Source organism: Hylobates moloch, unplaced genomic scaffold, assembly GCF_009828535.3.
Source record: "Hylobates moloch isolate HMO894 unplaced genomic scaffold, HMol_V3 SCAFFOLD_19, whole genome shotgun sequence".
Lineage (NCBI taxonomy): Eukaryota > Metazoa > Chordata > Mammalia > Primates > Hylobatidae > Hylobates > Hylobates moloch.
The window spans coordinates 24,976,743-25,000,278 of record NW_026652294.1 but is presented as its reverse complement, the minus strand read 5'-3'; the positions used below and the strand labels follow the sequence as shown (position 1 = coordinate 25,000,278).

Here is a 23,536-nt window from a genome sequence, read left to right as displayed (position 1 = left end):
AGTTTGGGTAATCTCTGTGGACCAATCTGTGGCTAACTGCTTCTTTCTTCTGCTGTGTCAAGTCTGCTGATGAGCTGTCAAAAGCATTCAATGTTTCTGTTATTTTTTTTCCCTCTAGCATTTCCACTTAGAGTTTCCATTTCTCTGCTGAAATAATCCCATCTGTTCATGTGTGTTGTCCATCTTTTCCTTGGGAACCTTTAACATGTTAATCCGACTTCTTAAAAATTCCATGAGTCTGATTCTGTTGATTGCTTTGTCTCTTGACAGTTTTTGTGTGTGTGTGTGTGTGTGTGTGTGTGTGTGTGTGTGTGTGCCTTTTTTTGTGAATAGTACCTTTTGACTGCTCAACACAGCATATTAGTAGAGACTAAGGTCAGCCATATTTATGCTTGGAAATGAGGCTGGCTTTTTAACTGCTAGGCCATTAGTGTAAGGAATTGAGTTAACCCCGCCTTGTTGGTCTGGTTTGGGTTCGGGTGTTGATCTGATTACTTTGAGTGACCGCTGCTTTCATATTATTGTAGTGTTAGCTTGCGTTCATTGGAGGGGCTGAGTTTCCAGAGGGTTTTTCTCAGTGTTCCTGCTCCACCTCCAGCTTTTGGTCTTCCTCGTAGGTCTGAACCGTGGAGGAGTTTTGTCTGCACACTCTTGCCCCTGTGCCAGTGATTGACTCTGCTGTTATCTGTTACTTTGGTTTAGTAGCTCGGCAGGGAGGGTCTGGGATTCTCTGTTGTGTGGTCTAGCTGCAGTCTTCTGCAGGCTCCATGTTGCTGGGTCTGGGTGGGGCTTTTTCATTGATCCTGCCCTCCTCTGAGTGGCAGCCAAACTCTGCCTGGATGGTAACTCTTGTGCAGGAGTTTCATGTCCCTTCTGTAGCATCGAGAATCTCTAGACAGTTTCCTGCCCCTCTCCCAAGGGCAGAGTCTTGGTTTTTCCTTTTGCCCATCTCCAGCCACATTGGGTCTTCACCAGTGCCCTGGGAGGTGACACGGTTTGCTACCCCTCTCTCAGTGGCTTAAAGCCTTTTTTCTGTAAGGGAGAAGGGTACAAGTAGGATGTTTTTCTTTACCTACAGCCATGATACTGAGGAAGGCTCTCTCCAAAGCATGCCGCCCCCCACCCTTTCTCCTGAGCACCTGGCCTAGGTCTGGAGAAGAGCCTGTGTTTGGGTGCCAACTCTCTGCTCAGTGTAAGATTCTCTGGCTTCTCTGGCTTCAGAGGTTCTGCGCTGTCACATGGGCTCACCCTTGGCTTTTACCAGCATGGAAACATTTTACCTGAATTCCTCTCGCCACCTGCATGGGCTGGCTTCTCTTCTGTCGGGGCCCTGTCTCAAGTGAGCTGGTGCTTGCCTCCTGCCACTCTGTGGAAGGGCCCATCCTGGTTGAGTGAAACTAGGATCTTGTATTTTATCTGACCGCTCCCTGTTAGTGTGGGGGCAGCTCTTTCCAGCATCCTGCATCTAGGGGGAAGTGGCCCTAGTGGTCCCTCCTGATCTCCGACCACTAGATCAGGTGGTGGGCATGTCTGTAGCTCCTGGGATGTGGGACAGGATGTTGTACAGTGTGACTGTGTTGTGGTTAGCAGGGAGCGGGGTCCTAGCGTGGGCTTCTGGAGTGAGCGAGAGGAGAGTGGAGGGCCCATTGATGGGTGGAAGCCTCCCTAAAGCATGCTTTGGAGACTTGCTGGCATTTTCTGGAAGCTAAACCAGTCATTTTTGGGGGCTAGTGAGCCAGAGGCCCTGGCTTGGGCTTTAGTACTTGGCTCCGCTTGAAATGAGCCAGACTCTCCTGGGACCTGTTGACCCCACCAGCGGCAGGGGCATTGGACTAGGTGGTTGGCATTTGTCCTGCTCAAGCCTCAGAACGACCAGGGAGGAGAGGGGGTTTCCTGTCTTTGTGCCAAGTACTTTGTTTTATCCTCCCCATCCTCACAACTTTGCCATGAAATAGGCCATTTTTTGGGTAAGGAACAAAGGCCCTGAGAAGAAACTGGCCCAGGCCAGCCCGACCCTGCAGGTGGCATCTCCTTGCGCTGTCACCTCCTTCCAGTGGGCCTGGCTTTGGGTGGTGCCAGCCCCGGGGTCATGAGTGGGGTCACTGCCTCGTCCGCTGTCACTGTCCGCACCATCGTCGCTGCTGCTGATGCCTGGAGGGTGCTCTGTGGGGAATTACATTGAGTTCATCACTGTCCTCGCCTTCCAGATGAGGAACCCACATAGAGGGGCAGATCTTGTCCAGTGTCCCATCGTCTGGAGGCAGCCGAGCTGGTTCCCAAATCAGGACTCTCAGATCCAGAGTCCTCATGACTGTCGCCTCTCTCAGGGCCTGCCCAGGCATATGAGCAGGTGTGCTTTCGTACTAGAGAGTGGGCCTCTGCTAGTCGGATGGGAGGTGGTCTCAGAAGGCAAGGGGAGAAGAAGCCAGGAAAGGGGTGCCTCTGTGGAACACTGGGGCTCAGCCCGCCAGGATCCCTTGAGAGACGACATGAACACAGCTAGGAGCCTTCTCTGGTGTGTGGGGGGCAGGCGCCAACTCTTGTCCCTCAGTGGTTGGGGGTGGCTCAGGGCATCAGCTCCCTGCACTTCTGGGCCTGCTCCTCTGTGGCCAGGTGGGAAGCAGTTGCAGGTGCTTGAGGTCAGAAGCCCTTACCAGCACTGCAGGTGACCTCTAGGGCAGCTGAGGGGTGTAGGTGGGCACTGGTAGGCTCTGCTGGAGGAGGGAACCAGTTATAAAGACAGGTCTGAATTTTGATTTTGGCCAAGGCCCTGATTCTTTCCCAGCTGGTCTTGGCCAGACTGTCCCCCGTGTGTGCAGATTGACTAGGGCCCTGATTCTGGCTGGGCTTGGCAGGGGCAGCTCTGCTCCAGGCACCTCTTTTTCTCTTCCTGGGACTAGCAGGCTAGCCTGGGCCAACAGTGGAAGTGCAGAAGAATAAGCGGAGACATGCAAAGGTCTCTGTTGGCCAAGTCACATGGTTGTGCCCAGAGTCACAGAGCAGGACCTTTATGAGGGGCCGTGAAGTCCCATGGCAAAGATGTGCATGGGGCATGTGTTGGGGTCATTGCCCTGTCTGCCATTGTTGTCCGCACCATCATCACCGCCACTGATGTCTTGAGAGTGCTACATGAGGGCAAACTGGGGCCCTTAATGCTGCTCACCAGAGCCTCCTTTCCTCAAAGCTTCTTACAACTGGTTTTTCCCCTCTTCTTTAAGGTCCCATTGCAAAGGCTGTTTTTTTTTTTTTTACAAAAGCCTTCCCTGACTTTCTCTCATACAAGGGCAGAGTCTCTTCCCCTTGAGGCAGAGCTTCTGGCCCCTGGGGTAGAGCCTCTTCCCCCTGGGGTGGAGCCACGCTCTCCTTGCTGTGCCAGCTCTGTCTGAAGGTGCAGCAGCCTCTTGGTAGCCTCTTGGCAGCCTCGGGGTTGTATACCCGGAACAGAAGAGCTAAAGGCCTAGGAGAAGTCACTTTGACGAAAATGAGGCCCAGAGGAGCAGTGACTTTCAGGCCTCCCAGAGTCACTGGCAGAGCAGGCTGGAAATCTGGGCTCCAGGTTTTCAGAGTCTCATCAGACAGAGGCTGGGGCCAAGCCAGGGTTGCCAGAGCTTCCTGGACTGGGCAGGCCTGACTGTAGAACCCAGCATGCCACAGCTGCCTGGCATCACCCTAGCAGGAGGAGGGAGTCACGGCCAGTGATGGTGCCTGTTTCCCCTCTGCATCCAGCAGGGGTCTGGCTGCGGATGTGGCCAGAGTGGGCAGGGGTCGGGGGGCGGGGGGATGGCTGCAACTCGTTTCCCAGGGTCCCAGGTCCAGAGGTGGGCTGCCACTGTCATGGGTGGGGGTCAGTCCCAGCAACTGCCCCATCTGTTTCGCCCTTGCTTGATTGTAGCTAGGAAATGGTCAGAGATTTAGCCCGCAAGTGAGTACACATGGGACCTGGCCCTGTTTTGCTGCTCACTTGCTTTGTGAGCCTTGGTGCTGTGTGTGTGTAGTGTGTGTGGGTGTATGTGTGTGGTGTGTGTGCATGTGATGTGTGTTTGTCTGGTGTTTGTGTGTGGAGTGAGTGTGAGTGCACATGTGTTGTGTCTGGTGTGTGTGTGCGTGCTGTTTGGAGGAGTGTATGTGGTGTGTTATGTATGTGGTGTGCATGAGTATACATGTGTGTCTGTGTGTCTGATGTGTGTGTAAAGCACTCTGGTTCTGGAGCGAAAGTTTGAGGTGCTGGGTTCACTGCCCACTGGCCTCTGTGGCCCTGGACAGTTCATCCCTGAGCTTGTGTGGTCCTGTGTGAAGCTGGATGGTAATAGCAGCTCCAGTGAGGTGTGTGAGACCCAAGGGGGAAGTCGTAGTGAGCTCCTGGGTCTTGGTCAGCATGTCCTCAGCTGGTGCTGTGAGCTGGGCTCCAGAAGTCTTGGTTCCTCATCCAGTTGCCAGCCGGGTGACCAGGAACTCTGCTTTTCCTCTTAGAGCTTCCCGTCCTGCTCTGTGTCGAGGGCATTGTCTTGAGAGCTGAGAGACAGTGTGCGGAAGCACAGGGACGAGGACTGGCCGCAGCAGGTGCTTAACAGACGTCCTTCACCTTTTCCTTTTCCTTTTGGAGGTGGGGAGCATTCTCAGTGTCTGTTGGGGGGCAGTTCCCACCCGGATGGGGGCAAGAACCCCCAGGCCCTGGACTGTTGCCTGGCCCTGATGGGTTGCCCCTTTAAAAGTTCAGCTGTGGGCCAGGCGTGGTGGCTCACATTTGTAATCCCAGCATGTCGGGAGGCTGAGGCACGAGAATTGCTTGAGCCCAGGAGTTCAAGACCATCTGGGCAACATAGGGAGACACCTATCTCTACAAAAAAAAAAAAAACAAAAAAACTAGCCAGGTGTGGTGGTGTGTGCCTGTGGTCCCAGCTACTTAGGAGGCTGGGGTGGGAGGATCCCTTGGACCCAGGAGGGTAAGGCTGCAGTGAGCCATGTCCAGCCTGAGCCACAGAGCGAGACCCTGCCTCCAAAAATAAAAATAAAAAAAGTCCAGCTGTTGCTATTTCTCAGGGAGCTGGGGGATTCTGGCATCCCTGTGGATATCCTGGGACTCCAGAACCCTGTAGGGGGCTGTGTTTCAGTGGGGCAGACTGAACACACACACTGGTGTCTGTTTCCTCTTGAAACCTCACTAAAGTGACAACAAAGGGATAGAAAGCTCTGAACTCCCAGAGCAGGAGAGGAGGGCATGGTGGATTAGAAACCCAGAAGATCACAGGCAGGGCTGAGTGCTGGCTCACTGGGCAGGCGGGGAACCTGAATGCCGCACTCGGGAGGGCGGCCAGGTGGGAACCAATTCCAGCAGCCCAGCCCAGGAAGCAGCTGAGGTGGTGTCCATGACACGGGGGATGGAAACCAGAGGCTGTCACCAAGACAGTTTTCTTCTTTGGGGACCAGAGAGGCTGTGATGTGAGGGTCCTGTGCACAGCTCAGGGCTGGAACACAGGGCATGTGGGAAGTAGGGTCGCCCACAGGCTGCACACTTGGAGGGTGGGATTACCAACCCCTTCTCTCCTCAGCTCTCAGAATACCTGTGACCTGGTTCCAATCTCTAGGCTGGGGTTGGAGGCACCCTCTTTTGAGAAATTGACCCCAAAGCGGAGCCCTGTACCTACTCATGGGATCTCCCACCGAAGTGATAGGTCCTCAGCTGTAAAAGCACCGAGGCTGCTCCCCCAGGCACGTGTGGCCCCCAGGGCAGCTCCCGCAGTCTCTCCCTCACCTGTGAGTGGACTCAGGATCACCAGGTAGCGAGTCTCCAACAGGAAGGATAGAGACCTGCAGAGACAAAACACGAAGCAGAAAAAAGGACTCCGAGAAAGCAAAGACCACGTGAGGAGCAGAAGAAAACCTAAAATCCCAGAATAACACCACCTCCACTCATAAGTCTTTGCAGTATCCTCTGAGTGTCAAGACACGTGTTGCTTTCACTGAAAGAACCAGCAGCGAAGACTGGAATAACGAGAGATCATCAGCGACTCCTGGAGATGAAAAGTGTGATGGTGGAGGTTTTAACTGCACAGGTGTGAGGTTTGGGTGGTCAGACTGAGAAAATAGCCCAGGAAGTAGAATAAAAATTTTTACAAAATGGTGACAAATAGGAGCAAACATATAAGAAAAATGGAAGATTAATCCTGGAGTTCCAGAAAGGGAACAGAGTACGGAAGAGAGAAAATTATTGAAGCTAGAATTTTCAGAATGTTCAGAGCTCAATAAAAGACACCCCCAACCCCTGCCAACTGTCTGACCTAGTGAATGAGTAAACTGGGGCAAAGAGAAGATCTCAAAGCTCCCACAGAGAGAAAAATGGGCCTCCAGGATCTCAGCGGCACCATCGGCAGCGAGAAGACGGGATGACGGAAAGCGATCTCCAGGCTGGGCTTCTGTACCTGACCAGACTGTCCCTCACATGGGAGGTGGATATGGACATTTGCAGTCACCTCAGTCTCACACGCCCAGGAAGCAGCCAGGGCACCTGCAGTCAGGGGACATGGAGAATGGACCAGTGCACCCAAGGTGGGGGGAGGTCCAGGAAGATCCCGTGCAGCCGTGCCAGGCTGCTCACTCAGATGAAGGAGGGAGAGTAGAGGGGGCAGGGGCATGTCCCCGAGCAACAAACGGGATCCAGCGAACAGTCACCCGTGTCTCTGGCCATGTTGAGGCTTGTTAGAGTTGTGGAAGGAATGATTAATAACAATATAGAAAATGAAATAAGCAAACTAAGGCAGTTACCTACTCTGGGAAAAGTGAAATAGTATACAAAAGAGGAAATGTAATCACTACATGGTGTACTTTGCATTAAAAACCAAATTAAGCCTTGAATTAAATCCAAAATCGTGCTGCGACTGTATCAGCAGGAGGGAAGCTTGTGAGTAAGGGAACTTGGCTAAGTCCTCATCTTTCGTAGTCGAGAATCATTAGCCCATCTAAAATGTGCAGATCATAAAATAATGATATCAGTACACTTTTTGGAAATTTGAGGGTAAAAAGAATCTACCAAAGGTCTCCTTCTGGGGAGTGGGATTAGAGGAGGAGAGAACTGTGGATCTTTGTGCCTTACAGGACTGACTTTTTCAACTAGGTACAGGTGAAGCTGGACATCTCCTGACTCCTTTGCAGGCGGGAGCTGGAGTGCACAAGTGCTGGAGTCAGCTGGCTGCTCTGGCGCCGGCAGGGGTGGACTCCACTCGCTCGAACCTCCTGAACTTCCTTCGTTCCACCCTCCAGGGAGGGAGCATGCAGGTGAGCGGGGCGGGAACAAACTTTGTACCAGCCCCGCAGCAGCACCTGGGGTTCAGAGGAAGCGTTCCAGTGCTCTTTTAACCCAGCCGTAGGGGCTTAAGTGTTACCAGCTCAGTGGGCCCTCTGCCTTTTCATGTGACGCGGCTGCCTTCTGCCAGCGAGGGTTAAGGGTCAGTGTGACAGCCTTTTGCACCTGCACTTGTGGCACCCGAGTTCCTGTCTGGCATCCAGGAGGAATGAGGCTGCATGAACGAATTGAAGATGGTAAATGTGGGGGATTTTATTGCTGATGAAAGTGGCTCTCAGCGGGAAGGGGAGCTGAAAATGGGACGGAGTGGGAAGGTTATCTTCCCCTGGAGTCTGGCCATCCCTGGCCAGACTCTCTGAAGCTACACCATCAGCCTGTTCCTCTGAAGTCACACTGCTTCTGTCCGATGTCCAGCCGTAGTCTCTGAGGTCCAGTTACTTTTTCTCTCTCTGCTGGCTGAGTTCTGGGGTTTTTATAAGCACAGGATTGGGGGCAGGGAGTGGTTTTGGAAAAGATAACATTTGAGTGGGAAGACGGGGATGTAAGCTCTCACTTTGGGCCTTGGTATCAGGCCTTTTGGCTTGAGGGTGGGACCCCCGCTGGGGACCTGCCCTCTTCTGCCCTGTATTTCCCTGCTCCCTGTCCCTATCACAGGTGCGACTGGTGAATCCTGTGAGTGAAAATCAAAGGGTTTCAGCCACAGGGTCCTAGTGGTTTCCAGGCTGTTCTGATCAGTTCTGATGCTTTCCGTGAGTTCCGGTGGGAATTTTGATGGGCTCTGTGCCCGGTGTTGAGACAGGCCATGCCCTAGAGTCCTGGGGAGTTCCACCCCAGAACAGCAGTGGCCTCCCGCAGGCCTCGACCCAAGTCCAGGTGTCAGCGTGCACTGCTCGCTGCTGCAGGAGGTATTGATCGGTTTGCCACTCAGAAGTGATTGCAGTGGTGTCAGCAGAAGCACTTCTGTGAATTACTGCTTCCAGCCGACTTGCGAAGAGCTGCTAGAGAGCGCATTTGGCTCGAGTTACTGGCCAGCAGGTGGCCCTGCCCTGTTGGCTCCCCTGGTTTCTGTTTGAAAGCTTAACTCTTCCCCGGTCAGGGTGGATCTGCTGGGGCCTGGGCTGGCTTCCAGCTGCCCAGCTGTGATGAGGAAGATCGGTGCCCTCCCGGGCCCCACCTCGGCAGCGGCATATTTGCCCTCACTGCTCTGCAAGGGGCCCAGCGTGGCCACAGCCCCATGCCCCCTATTTGTCCCGCAGCAACATGACAGGCCTCACTAGGACTCCTCCACCTCTTACTCCTGCCTCGGCCCCACCTGGCCCTGTCGGGAAGCGGCTCCAGCTCCAGGCATGGCCCCCACTTCCCAGTGCCATGTTTCCCTGTCAGTAAGGGCAGTGCTCATGGACCCTCCTGCTCGAGGCTGGTGGAGGGCACCACAGGGTTGGCTGTGGGTATTGCTTTGCCTGCTCCAGGTGTGTGGCTTCATCGGTAGGTGCCAGGAGGGTCCTGTCCTGTGCTGTGGATGAGGGTTGCCAGGTTTGCTGTGAGACTGTGACGTGTCCTTGCACGTGAGCAGGCGCTGTTGGTGGTGCCCCATCTTGATTTCAAGTTGCTGAGTTGACATTTGTTTATATTGATTCTCTTTGGACCTGAGCAAGTCACTTTGTGGCCCTTCTGCGCGTCATCTCCTTTGACCCCAGCAGCCCTGTGAAGAAGGGAGGGGCATCACCACCTCCATTTTATGGAAGGTGGCAGGGATGGTGTCATTCCTGGGACTCCTGGGCCAGCCTGGAGCCTGGCACATAGTGAGCCCTCTGCTGAGTGAATAAAAGGCTCGCTGGGTGGGTGGGGGTACCTGCGCTGGGGTCAGAGCGCCAGGCAGGAATTAGGAGGGCGGTGGCAAGGCGGGTGGAGGGGACAGCAGCAGAAGAGGATTCTCCCTCAGTCTCCAGAAAGGGATGCAGCCCTGCCCACACCTCGACTTTGGGACTTTTGGCCTCCAGAACCGTGAGAGAATACGTTTCTCTTGTTTTAAGCCACCACGTTTTGGGTGATCTCCAGCAGCACCCCGGGAAACTAAAACAGTGACTAAGACCAGTTCCCTGCCCTCACAGGGCTTGCCCCAGCCAGGCACAGTGTGACAGTGTGCTAGGACAGTGTTCAGGGCTCCGTGGGACCAGGGAGGGGCACCTGATCGAGAGGCGTGTTGTCAGGGAAGGCTTCCTGCAAGCAGTGTGACCCACAGAGCAAGCCCAAGCTGGCCAGGCAGAGGGCAGCCTGTTGAAGGCCTTGGGCCACTGGGGCGCTGGGCTTGGAAGGGGGTGGGGGGCTGGCCAGAGCAGAGGGGGTGGGTGGAGGGCTGGCAGGGCCACATCACTGGGACCTCAGGAGCCCCTGGGTGCAGGTGGCCACAGCGAGGGTGGGTGGAGGGGCTGTGCAGGGCTCATGCCCATGCCCAAGGGCACCACCAGGAGCATGGAGAGAGACCAGTGGGAGGAGTGCTGGGTACCACGGCTTGGCGTCTGGCAGAGGGCCTTGCAGAGCTAGGGCTGTCTTGACTCTGAAGCTGGGTTTGATCTTTGGTTCAAAGTGCTTAGAAGTGTGCCTGGAATGGGGTAAGTGACCAGATAGTATGATGACCATTTTTCTTTGATCATATTATCACATCTTGCCGGCTGGCTTTATGCCCTAGGAAGGCCCGGCCTGTTCCCTGAGTATTTCGTGGTGTGTGTTCTCGCTGCCCCTCCCTCCCTGATGCCCGCGTTGACCTCCTGTTGAATTCTCCTGGAAGCTGGAAAATGTAAGGTCAGGAGGTGTTCAACCAGGAAATGGACATGGCAGGCTGGAGAGAAGGGCCACGGGGACAGGGCTGGGTGGACCTGACGAGTCAAGAGCTTCCTTTGGCTGATATTCTGGCATAAATATTTAATGGGGGTGAGGATGGCACTTGTGGAACTGAAGTGGCCGATATTGATGTAGGAAGACTTTAATGCGCAGAGAACGTCTGTCTGGGTGGTTGGCCTGCGGGGCTGCAGAGGTGGGGAACGTGAAAAATAGGTGATGAAGATGTCACTGGGAGAGGCCCATTTCAGGGATGCTGCCCACAGTCTGATTTCTAAGGACAAAGACCCTCTCACTGCAGCTGTCCCGAGCTGCTGGGTGGATGGTCCTCACCAGGAGGAACAGGCAAGGCAGCCACACCCTGGTTCTATAACCCTTGGCACATTTTGGCCTTAGGAGCCTCGTCTGCCATGAGGATGGTGGTACTTCCTACTCAGGTTGGTGGGAGAGTCCATGGGCTGAGAAATTCTTTGTGTGTATTGAAAAGAGCTTGTTTTCCATCACTAAGCCACACCACTTCCTTCAGTGCCTTTGCTCCAAAGCTCCCTCCTCCAGGAAGTCTTCCTTGATCAAAACATCCCCTTCTGATTACTCAGTGTCTATGCAGCAACCAGCATTTGTTGGTTCACTCAGGAAATATGAATTGAGCACGGCCACATGCAGGCTTTCCTGGTGCGGCAAAGAACAAGACAAAACAGCCCCTGTCCTTAAGGTGGAGAGAGGAGAGAGCACGTAAAGGAATTTGCACGCTTTTTCTGGGCAGGTAGATAGCACATTGTAATCGCATGACAGGGCAAGGGACGGGAGTTAGTCCCACAGCTAGTGAAGGAGCCTGTGCTGACTGAGCGGCGTCTGAGCAGGCACAGGGAGGAGTCAGGGAGTGAGGAGGCTCCAGGCAGGGACACTGATGCCGGCAGCCTGGGGAAGGGCTGGTTGGGCTCAGAGGCTGGAGGGAGCTTCAGGGCAGAGCCAGGTGGTGAGGGAGTGGAACATGGTGAAGGCCTTGCGTTGAATCTGTGGGAGGCAGAGCTGCCCCAGACGGTGGCAGTGGACAGTGGTGGAGTCTGACTTCCATGTTAAAGCCACAGTTTTGGCTGCCGGGTTGAAAACAGGTAGAATAGTGGTCCCCAACCTTTTTGGCACCAGGGAGTGGTTTCGTGGAAGACAGTTTTTCCATGGACCCAGGTGGTGGGGTGATGGGGATGGTTTCAGGATGAAACTGCTCCACCTCAGATCATCGGCATTTAATTAGATTCTCATGAGGACCACACAGCCCAGATCCCTCGCAGGTGCATTTCACAATAGAGTTTGTGCTCCTGTGAGAATCTCATGTTCCCGCTGATCTGACAGGAGGCAGAGCTCAGGCTGGAATGCTTTCCCGCCCACCTCTCGCCTCCTCCTGTGCGTCCAGTCCCGAACAGGCCACAGACCCGTGGCCTGGGGGTTGGGGACCCCTGGACTAGAAGGCAGAGTGAGCTGGGTGGCAGCAGAGAGCCAGGGAGGATCCCTCGTAGGAAGCAGCTCAGGTGTGAGGACGCAGTGTCGCAGGGGGAGGGTCAGCTCTGGACACACCCGATGGCCGGGTCGGCGGGGCTCGCTGAGGCAAGGAGAGAGGAGAGGAGCCGAGTGAGCCACAGCGAGGCCACCATCCGGCCCGAGCCTCTGTGGGCTGGAGGGGCTGCTTGCTGAGATGGGCTGCGGAGGAGACAGCCTTGGATGCTGCCCCCAGAGCTGGCCGGGTCCCGCTGAGGCGCTGGGCAGCGGGTGAGCTGCTGGAGTTCGTGGGCATGTGCCCCGGAGGCTGATGTGTGGAGCGGTGGACCTGGGTTTGGCCTGGGGGCAGGAGACCAGGGCTGCACTCCGGGCTGTCACCACGTTCAGGGTGGGGAGATGAGGAGCCAGGGGCAGAAACCGGAGCTGCCGATGTGAAGGGACCACAGTGGGTTAAGCTGTGCCCATTTCTTCTGGGAGGTCAGACAAGGTGATGACTGAGGATCACTGGGGACCTGGAGCTGTTTTTGGGCCTGGGGACAGAGGCTGGAGAAAGCGCAGAGGGCCGCCTTTCTCCCTGGGAGTTACCTTTGGTCCCAGCACACTTCTGGTTGGGTGTCCTGCCTGGCCCTAGGGTCCTCGAATGGGACTCTGCACTCAAAGCACTAGTGCATGTGGTCAGCCCCATGTGTGGTCCAGGCGGGGCCCTGCTTCCTCCTGCCTGCACCAGCTGTGGAGCCGGTCACAGTGTCTGCTTCCCTGAGCCGTAGCAGGGAGGAGAGGGCCTGTCCCATGCATCCCAGGGTGTGCACTGTAGGTGATCCCGGCCATCAGAAAAGGCCGACTCGAAGGGGCAGGGGCTCTGAGACAGCTGTGCCTAGGCTGAGGCTGGGAGGAGCATACAGGCCAAGCGGAGAGTGCTGTGGTTGGCCCCGCCCAGGAGGGTGCAGCCTGGACCCCGCATCAGGTGTGCAGAGCTCAGAGGGCCTCAATAAATGGTTGAATGCCTGGGTCTGAGTTTGTGAACAGTGGGAGGCTATGGAAGGGTTTTGGGCTGGAGGCTGTCGGACCTGAGTGTGAAATGTGCTGTTTGTCCCAGAGGGACGGTTCCCAGACTCAGGCAGGAGACCCGGCTAAGCCGTGTGGCTGATTTGTGAGGAGGGAGAATTGGTCCGCAGGTCTGTAGCCCTCTGGGCAGCTGTGGTCCTGTGAGTGCCAGGGTGTCCTCAGCACACACGAGCTCCCCCACAGGCCTCTCCCTGCCTTTAATGGCACGGCACGCTGGGCTTGCCCGTTGGCCGCATCTCCCCACAGTCTTAGGAGAGCAGGTTATGCTGACCAGGCCATTGGCGGGCGGAGGTGATTTTTCTCTTTTTAATTGAATTATATCTTATACGTGCATATGAGTTGGAAAAAAGCCCTCAAACTGCTTTTCCTCTGCTCTCACACAACAGTCAACACAGAGGACTCCTGTGGCGGCCAGGCTGGGGATTTCTCCCCGCCAGCAAGCAGGCACTCAGTCCTGCAGCAGCACCAGCTGGGTGTCCCCCAGTCCAGTTCAATTCCAGCACTGCCCACCTGGAGACAGCACGAGATCCCACGGGGCGAGGGCTCAGTCCCACAAGACTGCCCCCAGTTCCGATGCCAACCGCAAGCCCCAGGTTGTTTTGCTTGTGCGTCTCACCCACTGGCTATAAATTGGGGTTCGCACCCCCTGCCGCCCACATTTGACTAATTTGCCAGAGTGGCTCACAGAACTCAGGGCAGCACTGACATTTCCTGGTTTATCATAAAGGATGTTACAAAGGCTTCTGATGAATACCAGAGGAAGAGACGCCTGTGGAGGATGGAGGAGGGTACAGAGCTTCCACGCCCTCTCTGGGCAAGCCCCCCTCCAGGAACCCCCATGTGTTCAGCTCTTTGGAAGCTCCTCAAAGCCTGTCCTCTTGGGCCTTTTATGGAGCCCTCATTGGCTAGGCATGGTGGAAGCATGTAGAAATGGGACTGGACAAAAGGGCTGTGAGCCCAACACTGTCAGTCAGAGTGGGGAGCCCCGGAAGGCCTGCCTGTGCAACATTCCTTCCTCCCCTTCTGAACTGGGGGTCTCATGACCCACACAGTCAGACAAGGCAGGTCAGAGAATTTTTCTTTTAGTTTTTTGAGATAGATTCTCACTCTGTTGCCCAGGCTGGAGTGCAGTGGTGCAGTCACAGCTCACTGCAGCTTCTACCTCCTGGGTTCAAGCGATCCTCCCACCTAAGCCTCCTGAGTAGCTGGCACTACAGATGTACGCCACCATGCCCAGCTAATGTTTTTATTTTTTATTTTTTGTAGGGCCAATGTCTTGCTATGTTGCGCAGGCTGGTCTCGAACTTCTGGCCTCAAGCAGTCCTCCCGGTTCGGCCTCCCATAGTGCTGGGATCACAGGCGTGAGTCACTGTGCCCAGCCTAGAGAATTTCTTCATGGGCAGCTCCAAGACAGAAAGGCGGGGGAAGATTCAAGTATATTTTCCGTTTGTATGGCCTGCCTTGGGGAGAAAAAGGAGCAGGTGAAAGGGGTGGGGGCAGGAGAAGTTCAGAGAGAGAGAGAGAGAGAGAGAGAGGCTGTTTACTGAGGCCTGCTTCTCAGGCCTGGAGTGGTCCAATGTTATGACAAAAGACTGTAATAAGGGCTGGGGGGATAATGAGCCAGGAGCCACAGATGGAAACCTGCATATGTCATAATGCATGCTTCCATGTAATTCCCACCAGACCCAGTTAATAGCTCTAGACCCCGGAATCGCCTTTGTGTCTTCTCTGAATCAATAACCAACCCAAAATATAAACACTGTTCTCACTTCTGTCACCATAGTTGAGTTTTGCCCATTCTTGAACCTCATGCCAATGGGACATACAGGATTGTACCCCGGAGCGCCTTGAGGTGGACTCTGTCACATCCTGTGTGTGGGGCTTGGCCATGCTGTGTCTGCAGTTCCGTCACATCCTATCTGTGGGGCTTGGCCGTGCTATGTCTGCAGTTCATTCTTTTTTGTTGCTGTGTAGTACCCCATGGTTATTGTCACAACTTACTCATTCTATTGCTGATGGATATTTGTGTTTCCAAGTGACTTTATGAATGATGTGGCCAAGATTGTTCTAGAACCTGTGTACTGGTGGACAAGCACTGGCTCCCCTTGGGTGTCTCCCCAGGATAGTTCCTGGATCATGGGCTATGTATATATAGCTTCAGTAGATACTGGGCAGACGTCATTTCCTCATCTTGGCTAGCGGGTCATTCCCCGACCCGTCATTCCTGCGTAAACTGCCAAGTTCAGCCTCAAGTTGGACCGAGTCACCCACCCGTTCCAGCCCCTGAGCCACTTCCATAACAGGGGCTGGGTTCTGTTCTGTTCTGTTCTCCTAACAGCGCTGTGAAGCATCCTGGCCCCTCTGAGAATCAGAGCTGACTGTCCCATGACCCAGCACGGGGGATTCAGGCTGAGACCGTGCGGGGTGCACTCCTCTTCCCAGACTGAGTCACCCTGGGCCCCACCTGGGGCTCTTGAGCCCCTTCTTGGGCAGCAGGTGTTGACCCGAGCACAGGGCTGGGCGCATGGGCTTCCTCTGAGCACCCCACGCTGGGGCTTCTCCCCTCCAGGCACCAGCTTGCTGCAGGAGGTGGTCTACTTGGTGAGCCAGGGCGCTGACCCCGATGAGATCGGCTTGATGAACATCGATGAGCAGCTCCCGGTCCTGGAGTATCCGCAGCCGGGCCTGGACATCATCAAGGTACCCAGGGCCAGCAGCACCTGTCCCAGCACCTCTTTAGGGTATTTCTACTGCTACACCCTGATGGTTGACAGTTGCTTCTGAGGGCTCTGTGGATTAGGGGAGAGCAGATAGCCCCAGATAGCCAGGGGAGAAGCTGGCAGGCCTGAGCTGGCAGTGACCTGGAACCTGATGAGGGCGTGGGTGACACATCAGCGTCAGGGAGTCTGTAAGGTGGAAAGGAAGTCAATGCCTGGGGGGCATAGGGCTGAGGGGACATTTGTGGGGAGCAGGCCCTGGGCCTCCCCTTCACTTTCCCCTGGGGGCCCTCCTCTGAGGGAGCTGGGTAGGATGTGTTTGCATCAAATATTTGGTATCAAGAATGAATAAATGTTACCCCAGAGCCCTGCCCCCCCCACCCCTCAGACACACCCACAGGCCCCCCCACCCCGTCCGCTGCACCTCTTTAGTTCCAGCCTCACACCTGAATGGGCCAGAACTGCAGCCTCCACCACACCTGTCCTCCTCCCTCTGGAGCAGCATTCCAAAACCCAGCTCTGAGAGTGCCGTCCCACCCCATGTCATGGCACAAGACCCCTGTGGCCCTCCAGGGCCCCTGTCTGCTCCCCAGCCTCTCAGGCCTGAACAGCCATTTTGCTCTCCTTGTCCATGCGGAACCGTCTGGGAGTCGTTCCGTACTGCCGTGCCGAGGGCCACCGCGTTCAAGGCACTGCTCTTGGCATTGGGGGCAGCAGTGACTGACAGCATCAGGCCCGGCCTTTCAGCCCAGGAAGCCATAGTAGCTAGATAACGATCAGCGCTGAGAGGGGAGCAGATCAGGAGGGGACCAGCAGTCTCCTGTGGGGATGTCTGAGGCAGGTCCTGAAAGAGGAGAGGAGCAGAGGGACCGGTGAGCAAAGACCCAACGGCACGAGGGGCCTGGCTTTCCAGAGCAGTAGGCAAGCCTGGGGGTTGCAGGCAACGGTTCCGGGCACTTTGGCTTCATGAGGGCTGGGCCCATTCCTAGGGCAACTGGGAAGACGGGCTCTGAGCAGAGGAGCACAATGCTGGCTGGTTTACAGGACCACCCTGGCTGCTGATGGGAAGGCCTGAGGGGCAGGTGGAAGCAGCGAGCGCATCAGGCCAGGTTGCTGTGCGCTCCAGCGCCAGCCTGGCAGCACCCACTGGGCCTGGTGCCTCCTGCTGCCTCTGCTGCCCTCCGACGCCACTCCAAGCCGGGGCAGTATCTCCCAGGCCTCCTGAGCAGACCCTGTGGCTGTGGCTATGATAGGTGAACTCCCCAGGCCAAAGTCAGGGACCCTTGTCTCTACCGCCAGGGTCCAGCCAGGGTGTGCTCATGTCTCAAATGTTTGTCTCAGGTGACAAGGGAGGCTGTCCTGGCTGGGTCCGAGACTCTCTCCGGGAGAGGAGACCAGGGAATGACAGCCTTGCCTCCTCTTGCTCTGACCCCTCCCCACTCGTGGCCTCACCTTTCCCTCTAACCCCTACCCTTCTCCCCTGGCCCCCACCCCTTCCCTTGTCCTCTGGTCCCCCTGCTCCTGGCCTTACCCCCCCGCCAGGCCTCACCCCTCCCTCTTACCCTGATGCTCTCCTGACCTCTCCGCTACCCTAGACCCGCCGTTCCCTCTGATAACCCCACTTCCCCTGAACCCCACCCCTTCCTTCCTCCTCTGGCCCCCTTCCCGTTGGCCCCACTCCTCCCCTTGGTCTCACCCCTTCCTCTGACCTGCGTCTCCCTCTGACTCCACGCAGGAACTGACCTCTCCCCGCCTCATCAAGAGCCACCTGCCCTACCGCTTTCTGCCCTCTGACCTCCACAATGGAGACTCCAAGGTAAGCTGGCACCTCCTCTGCCTCCCGAGATGAGTCCCCACCAAGAGGAGACCAAGGCCCCTGTGCAACACACATGCAGGTCCCTGGCACTTACCTGGCCTTGGGGGCTGTCTTCCCAAGGAGCCCACACGTGAAGATCCCTTCTGAGGTTGTCTTGGGTCATGCATCTCTAGCATTTTACCCAAGTTTTGAATGATGGGTTGGTTTTTACCTCACGATCGAACATGGCTGTGGCCAGCCTAATCCAAAGCAGGCCAGTAGGTGTGTACCTGCTTTGGGCTGAATTCTCTTTATTTTTCAATTGCATCAAATGCCAAGGCCTGTGGGGTTTTTTTGCTTGTTTGTTTTTTTGTTTTTGAGACGAAGTCTTCCTCTGTCGTCCAGGCTGGAGTGCAGTGGCACGGTTCACTGCAACCTCTGCCTCCCTGGTTCAAGCGACTCTCCTGCCTCAGCCTCCTGAGTAGCTGGGACTCCAGGCATGTGCCACCACACCCGGCTAATTTTTGTATTTTTGGTAGAGACAGGGTTTTACCATGTTGGCCAGGCTGGTCTTGAACTACTGACCTCAGGTGATCTACCCACCTCGACCTCCCAAAGTGCTGGGATTACAGATGCGAGCCAGAGGCCTGTGTTCTTACCACCAGGATCAGGGTTGTAAGTTTTCTGTCTTCTGCAGATTTTAAAGTAGTTCTAGAGGACAGAAATAAAATGCTTAAGTAATTTACCTGGCCAGCACTACTGCATGGACAGGGCACCTTTCTGCTGAAACAGCGAAGCAGCAGCACCCAGAGGCCGTGCACATGGGCCCCAACTGGATGCTGGAAGCGGGTGTTGGTTTGTGAGGTGCACCAGCAGGTTCAGGGGGGCTGGCCTGTGTTGGGGCAGCCCTGCCTGGGAGGAAAGGAGACATGGACTCACCCTGCTCCTGTCACCCACAGGTCATCTATATGGCTCGCAACCCCAAGGACCTGGTGGTGTCTTATTATCAGTTCCACCGCTCTCTGCGGACCATGAGCTACCGAGGCACCTTTCAAGAATTCTGCCGGAGGTTTATGAATGATAAGCGTGAGTGTTGCAGCCTGGCGGCATGTTAGAACGGGAGCCGTGTGGTGTCATGGACGGCCTGGCAGGTGCTGGGTGCTTCCCTGGCACGGTCTTCAGTTCTCACAGTGACCACGTAGGTCAGGCCCGCAGTCACTTTACAGATGAAGACACTGAGGCCGAGAGTGTCATGAATGTGGCCGAGATCCTAGAGCTGGTGTGTGTCAGAGCAGGTCCATCGGAACCCAGAGCCCTTCTCTTCTACCACACTGTTGGGGTGTCTGAGAAGTTCCCCAGTTAAAACATCCATCCTTCCTACCTGAGTTTCAAACAGGGAGAGAATGAAAACAGTAAAAATGGAGGCCCAGGTATCACTGCTGTTAGTGACAGGGGCTGGAGTGGAGACTGGAGCTAAGTGTGACAGGCATGGACTTTGGCTGAACCTCAGGCACAGGCAAGCCACTGGGGCAGGGCACACTTGTGCCCACTGGGAGGAGGACAGCCGGGCCGAGAGTGCCGGGTGCTGTTCTCTGGCCTCCATTCCAGCCACTGCGGAGGAGCGAGGCTGGGTTCCACCCTACCCTGCTCTCAAGGAAGGCGGGAGCAGGCCCCTTGTCTCGGTCCCACTCGCTCCCAGTCCTTACTCTCTTGCCCCGCTGGGCCACCTGTCCCTTGGGAGTGGTGGCAGGAGCTCCTCAGTGCAGTTCTGTTCCTGCCTTCCTGAGGAGGCTCCCCATGGCCAGCCATAGCTTTGGGAGGTCCTGGGACAGAAAGTGGGCAGTGTAGGGTATGCAGGCAGAGGAGCTTTGAAATGTGTCATAATAGCTGCACTTTAGTTAAATCTACACTGAGACTCTTTCCTAACCAAGGCTGAAAATACACTTTCTATTTTATTTCCCAACTGAAGTGATGCTGAGCCGCATTGTTCAGTGGGGCTTATCAGGGGTTCTGCAGGGGGCTTATGTGACAAGATTAGGATGAATCATGTAGCAGAGATCCTGGAACGTAATGCCCCCGAGTTTAAGTGGAACTTAGGGCAGTGGACCTGGAGCTGCCTCCAGGCCTGGTTGAAGGGGACCTCTTGGCGGGGCGGTGCAGGGTGCCACAGGCTGACTCTGTTGCTTGCAGTTTGAAAACCCACGAGGGCCTCAAAGCCCTGGGATGATTCTGTTTCCTGCCCTTGAGCCTCTGCTTCCACTGTGCCTGCTGAGAAGTGGCCCTGCCTGCAAGGGGCAGGAGGCCCCAGACCGCACCCTGAAGCCCCCTGAGCCTGCTCCAGGCCTTCTGTCCAGCGTCTCTTCCCATGGCCTCCTGGCCCTGGCACCTGCTCTTGTGGTCCACCAGGCATTTGGAGCAACCCACTCATGGACTTCTGAAGCTGTTTCCTAGGGTCCAGCATGGACTCTGCTCTCTGCAGAGCATGGGGACAACACCCACATTCAGACCACCACGTGGAAGAGGTTACAAACTCTTGCTCAGGCCAGAGCAGTTAACGGTTCTCTTAATTTAGGCCTTTCCATGTCACCACAGTCACAGACCCTTCCTCCACTGAGTGCAAGGTCCCACACATGTGCCTTGGTCCCAGCAAACCCTGTAGACAGGCCCACTCAGCACCCCCGTGCTCCATCCTTCATTGTCACTCAGTGAGCACGCACATACTGAGGACCGCTGGACCCCCCTGCCTGATGTCCTAAAGACGTTGGAAACTAATATGCACGGGAACCCTGAAAGCACACCATGTCCAGACAGGTCGGGCTCAGAGGCCACAGCACAGGGTGACAGCAGGAGGGACCTGCATAAACAACCGTGCCTGAGGATGGTGACCAGCTCTGCGAGGCTGGAGGGCAAAGGGCCCTGGAGGCAGGTGACACCTGCAGTGTGAGGATGCCCCGTGACAGGCTTCCTGTGACATCTGCAGTGTGCGGACGCTGCGTAGACAGAGTCCCTGTGACACCTGCAGCATGAGGATGCTGTGTAGACAGGGTCCCTGTGACGCCTCCAGCGTGCGGACGCTGTGTAGACAGGGTCCCTGTGACGCCTCCAGCGTGCGGACGCTGTGTAGACAGGGTCCCTGTGACGCCTGCAGCTGGAGGACGTTGTGTAGACAGGGTCCCTGTGACGCCTGCAGCGTGAGGATGCTGTGTAGACAGGGTCCCTGTGACGCCTGCAGCGTGAGGATGCTGTGTAGACTGGGTCCCTGTGGCGCCTGCAGTGTGAGGACGCTGTGTAGACTGGGTCCCTGTGGTGCCTGCAGCTGGAGGACGTTGTGTAGACTGGGTCCCTGTGGCACCTGCAGCTGGAGGACGCTGTGTAGACAGGGTCCCTGTGACGCCTGCAGTGTGAGGGTGCTGTGTAGACAGGGTCCCTGTGGTGCCTGCAGTGTGAGGACGCTGTGTAGACAGGGTCCCTGTGGCACCTGCAGTGTGAGGATGCTGTGTAGACAGGGTCCCTGTGGCACCTGCAGTTAGAGGACGCTGTGTAGACAGGGTCCCTGTGGCACCTGTAGTGTGGCATGCAGCCCTTGTGTCCATGTCTTCTCTGGGGTGGACAATGAGGTTTTGTTATTCTTCCTTAATATTCCAGATGGATGATTCCCTTCCCTTTCACAGAGCAGTGTGGAGCCCAGGGAAAAGCGTGGAAGGGTCCGACGTCCTCCCCTCCTCTCAGGCATTCCGGTGGGAAGGCTCTCTACCCAGCAACCCACAGCTCACTCCTGTCCCCCCTCCTGCTCCGGGGACTCAGTGCACTTGCTCCTCACATCAGCGCAGGACCACACGTGCAGTCCTTCATTCCTTGCTTCTTCCAGAGTCCTCACACTATTTCTCCATGTCACCGGGATGTCTGTTTTTGACATCTTGGTACATTCTTCCTTGGAATGAAGTGGAGTTTTTCTTTACCTTCCGTATTCACAGGGCCATTTGACTCTTCCTTCTGCCCCAGGGACTCATCTGCTTGGACTTAGCTCCCCATGATGGGCTGCAGTCAGGCCACTTGGGCTTCCCTGTCTGGGCCCCCATGATTATTGACATGTTGGTGACTTGGGCAAGTCTCTTCCCTTCTCTGGGACTCAGCTTTATTCTGCAGAAAGTGGAGTTTTTGGTGGGGTGTGGGTGCAGCTCCTCCCTGGGAATCCTGCAGGCGGCCTGGGGGCAGGGCCCAGCAGAGGAATCTCTACAGCCAGTGCTCCTCATCCAGCTGGGCTGCTTCCTGCTGCTTAGCGCAGTCAGCCCCGCACTGCCCAGTGATCCTTAACTGACGCCTTGCTCTCTGTCCTACGGAGGTCCCCCTTGGAAGAAACCGTCACAGTGGTGGGCACGGCATGTGGCAGGCAGGGGAGGATCCATAGCTTTTATAAAGAACACTGCAAAGCAGGCTGGAGACTCCATGAGTTGGTCCCTGCCTGTGTGCCCCACCCCACACCAAGGGCTCTGAGGCAGCGCAGGCCACACAGGAAGCACAGGGCCAAGGTCTGGGTGCAGAAAGCGCAGGACCACGGTGTGGGTGCAGAAAGCGCAGGGCTGCGGTGTGGGTGCAGGAAGCGCAGGACCGCGGTGTGGGTGCAGGAAGCGCAGGGCCGCGGTGTGGGTGCAGGAAGCGCAGGACCGCGGTGTGGGTATAGGAGTGTTGGCCTCTTGGAGGTCAGGACAGGACTCCCTGCCCATCTTCAGCTTTCAGGTCCCATGGAGAGTTCCTCGATTTACTGAGGCTACTGCCTGTGGCCCTCTTGCCCAGCAGGGCCCCATGTTCTGGATCTGTCCTACAGCTTCCTATACCCCACCCTGTCCCCACTAGCAACCCTAGCGGCCCCTGTCCCAGTTCCTCTGGGCTTTGTTCCAGGGCTTCCCGGCGACCACTTGTTAAGCGGATAAAGTAACGGGCACTGTTGCAGTCCACTGCCAGGTACCACAGAGATCACCTTCTCAGAGGCTGTCACCCCCATGGTCAGGCCTTCAAGGCGTGCCGAAGGCAGGAGAGCTGGGATGGCTTGAGACGTGAGTGTCTCGGGGGCCTTTGCCAGACTTGTCTGCAGGGATCACGATGTCCTCATCACAGCTGCTGGGCGGCAGGAGGGCAGCCCTGTGGGGTGGGGATGGCCTCATGTGTGCGCTTCTCCTGCCCAGCTGTGTGGCTCACCCTATCCCCTGTCTCCACAGTGGGCTACGGCTCCTGGTTTGAGCACGTGCAGGAGTTCTGGGAGCACCGCATGGACTCGAACGTGCTTTTTCTCAAGTATGAAGACATGCATCGGGTGAGTGCTGCCGGAGCAGCTGTCCTTGGGGTGCCCTGGCCCTCGGCCTGGCAGCTCCTGATGCAGGAGCCCTTTACAGTGGGCGTGTGGGAGGAGGAGGAGGAGGAGGGGTCTGAGGAGGGACAGAGGAGGGGGTGGGATAGTCTGTGGGCTGGAAGGGGGGTTGGGGGTGTGGGGAGCAGCCTGTCAAAGCCTGAGGTGCGGTGGGGCAGCCATGCTGTGCAAGGCTGAGGGACCCAGGACGGCAGGTGTGGGGAGGGGACTGGGGCCTGGCTTATCAGGGGGGCCTTTGGAGTGCTTTATAGTGGTGGTTGATGGGACGTTGAGGAGAGGCCAGTGTCTGCAGTGAGACACGAGGCAGCTGGTAGCTTGGGGAGCCTGGGTCACCACAAAAGAGACTGGGCATTTTCTAGGTGTTGGGAGAAAGCAGGAGCTGGGGAAGGGGTTGAAAAGAACTAATGGGACAAGGTCTTAGTCCAGGCAGAGGCAGGAGGGCTTGGGGCTGGAGCCTGGGCGGAGGGGCTTCTGGTGGTGGGGGCAGGACAGGCAGGAGACACGTGTGGCCTGGCCCATGGGAAAGAGGAGAGAGGATGGGGTGCAGGTGTGGACCGTGAGGTTGCTCCTGCAGGGCAGAGGCCTGAGTGCCAGCTGGAAACCATGTCGATGTAGGGCTGTGGGGCTGCTAGTGTCAGTGGCTAACAGATAAGCAGGTTTAGGTTGAGTAGCAGTGGGTGGGAGCTGGGATGGGGAGGAGGTCTGCTGGGAGACAGACAGGAGAGCTGGGTGTGGGGGAGGGTGAGCCAGTGCTGGAGTTGGAGGTCAGAAGCCCAGGGGTAGGAAGGCCGGCCTTGCACTTCCCTCACACCTGCAGGAAGACTCCAGACCTGGCTGTGAACAGAGCCACACGAGGTCCCCTATGGCGCTGGGGTGGGTGCTGTGCCTTGTGGCCCTGGGGCGGGGGTGTGTGCCTTGTGACCCTGGGGCAGGGGTGGGGGAAGGTGTGCCTTGTGGCCCTG

At 56.4% G+C, this 23,536-nt stretch overlaps 1 protein-coding gene across 2 annotated transcripts in view; it reads left to right on the top strand.

Moving 5' to 3' along the window:
• SULT4A1 (sulfotransferase family 4A member 1) overlaps window positions 1–23,536 on the top strand; it is a 37,772-nt gene that overhangs the window by 6,000 nt on the left and 8,236 nt on the right. For both annotated transcript variants that reach the window (XM_032138476.2, XM_058431316.1), the window contains exons 2-5: window positions 15,267–15,397; window positions 17,150–17,230; window positions 18,169–18,295; window positions 22,426–22,520. In XM_032138476.2, the coding sequence (XP_031994367.1) occupies window positions 15,267–15,397; window positions 17,150–17,230; window positions 18,169–18,295; window positions 22,426–22,520 (434 nt within the window). The remainder of the gene's footprint in view (window positions 1–15,266; window positions 15,398–17,149; window positions 17,231–18,168; window positions 18,296–22,425; window positions 22,521–23,536) is intronic.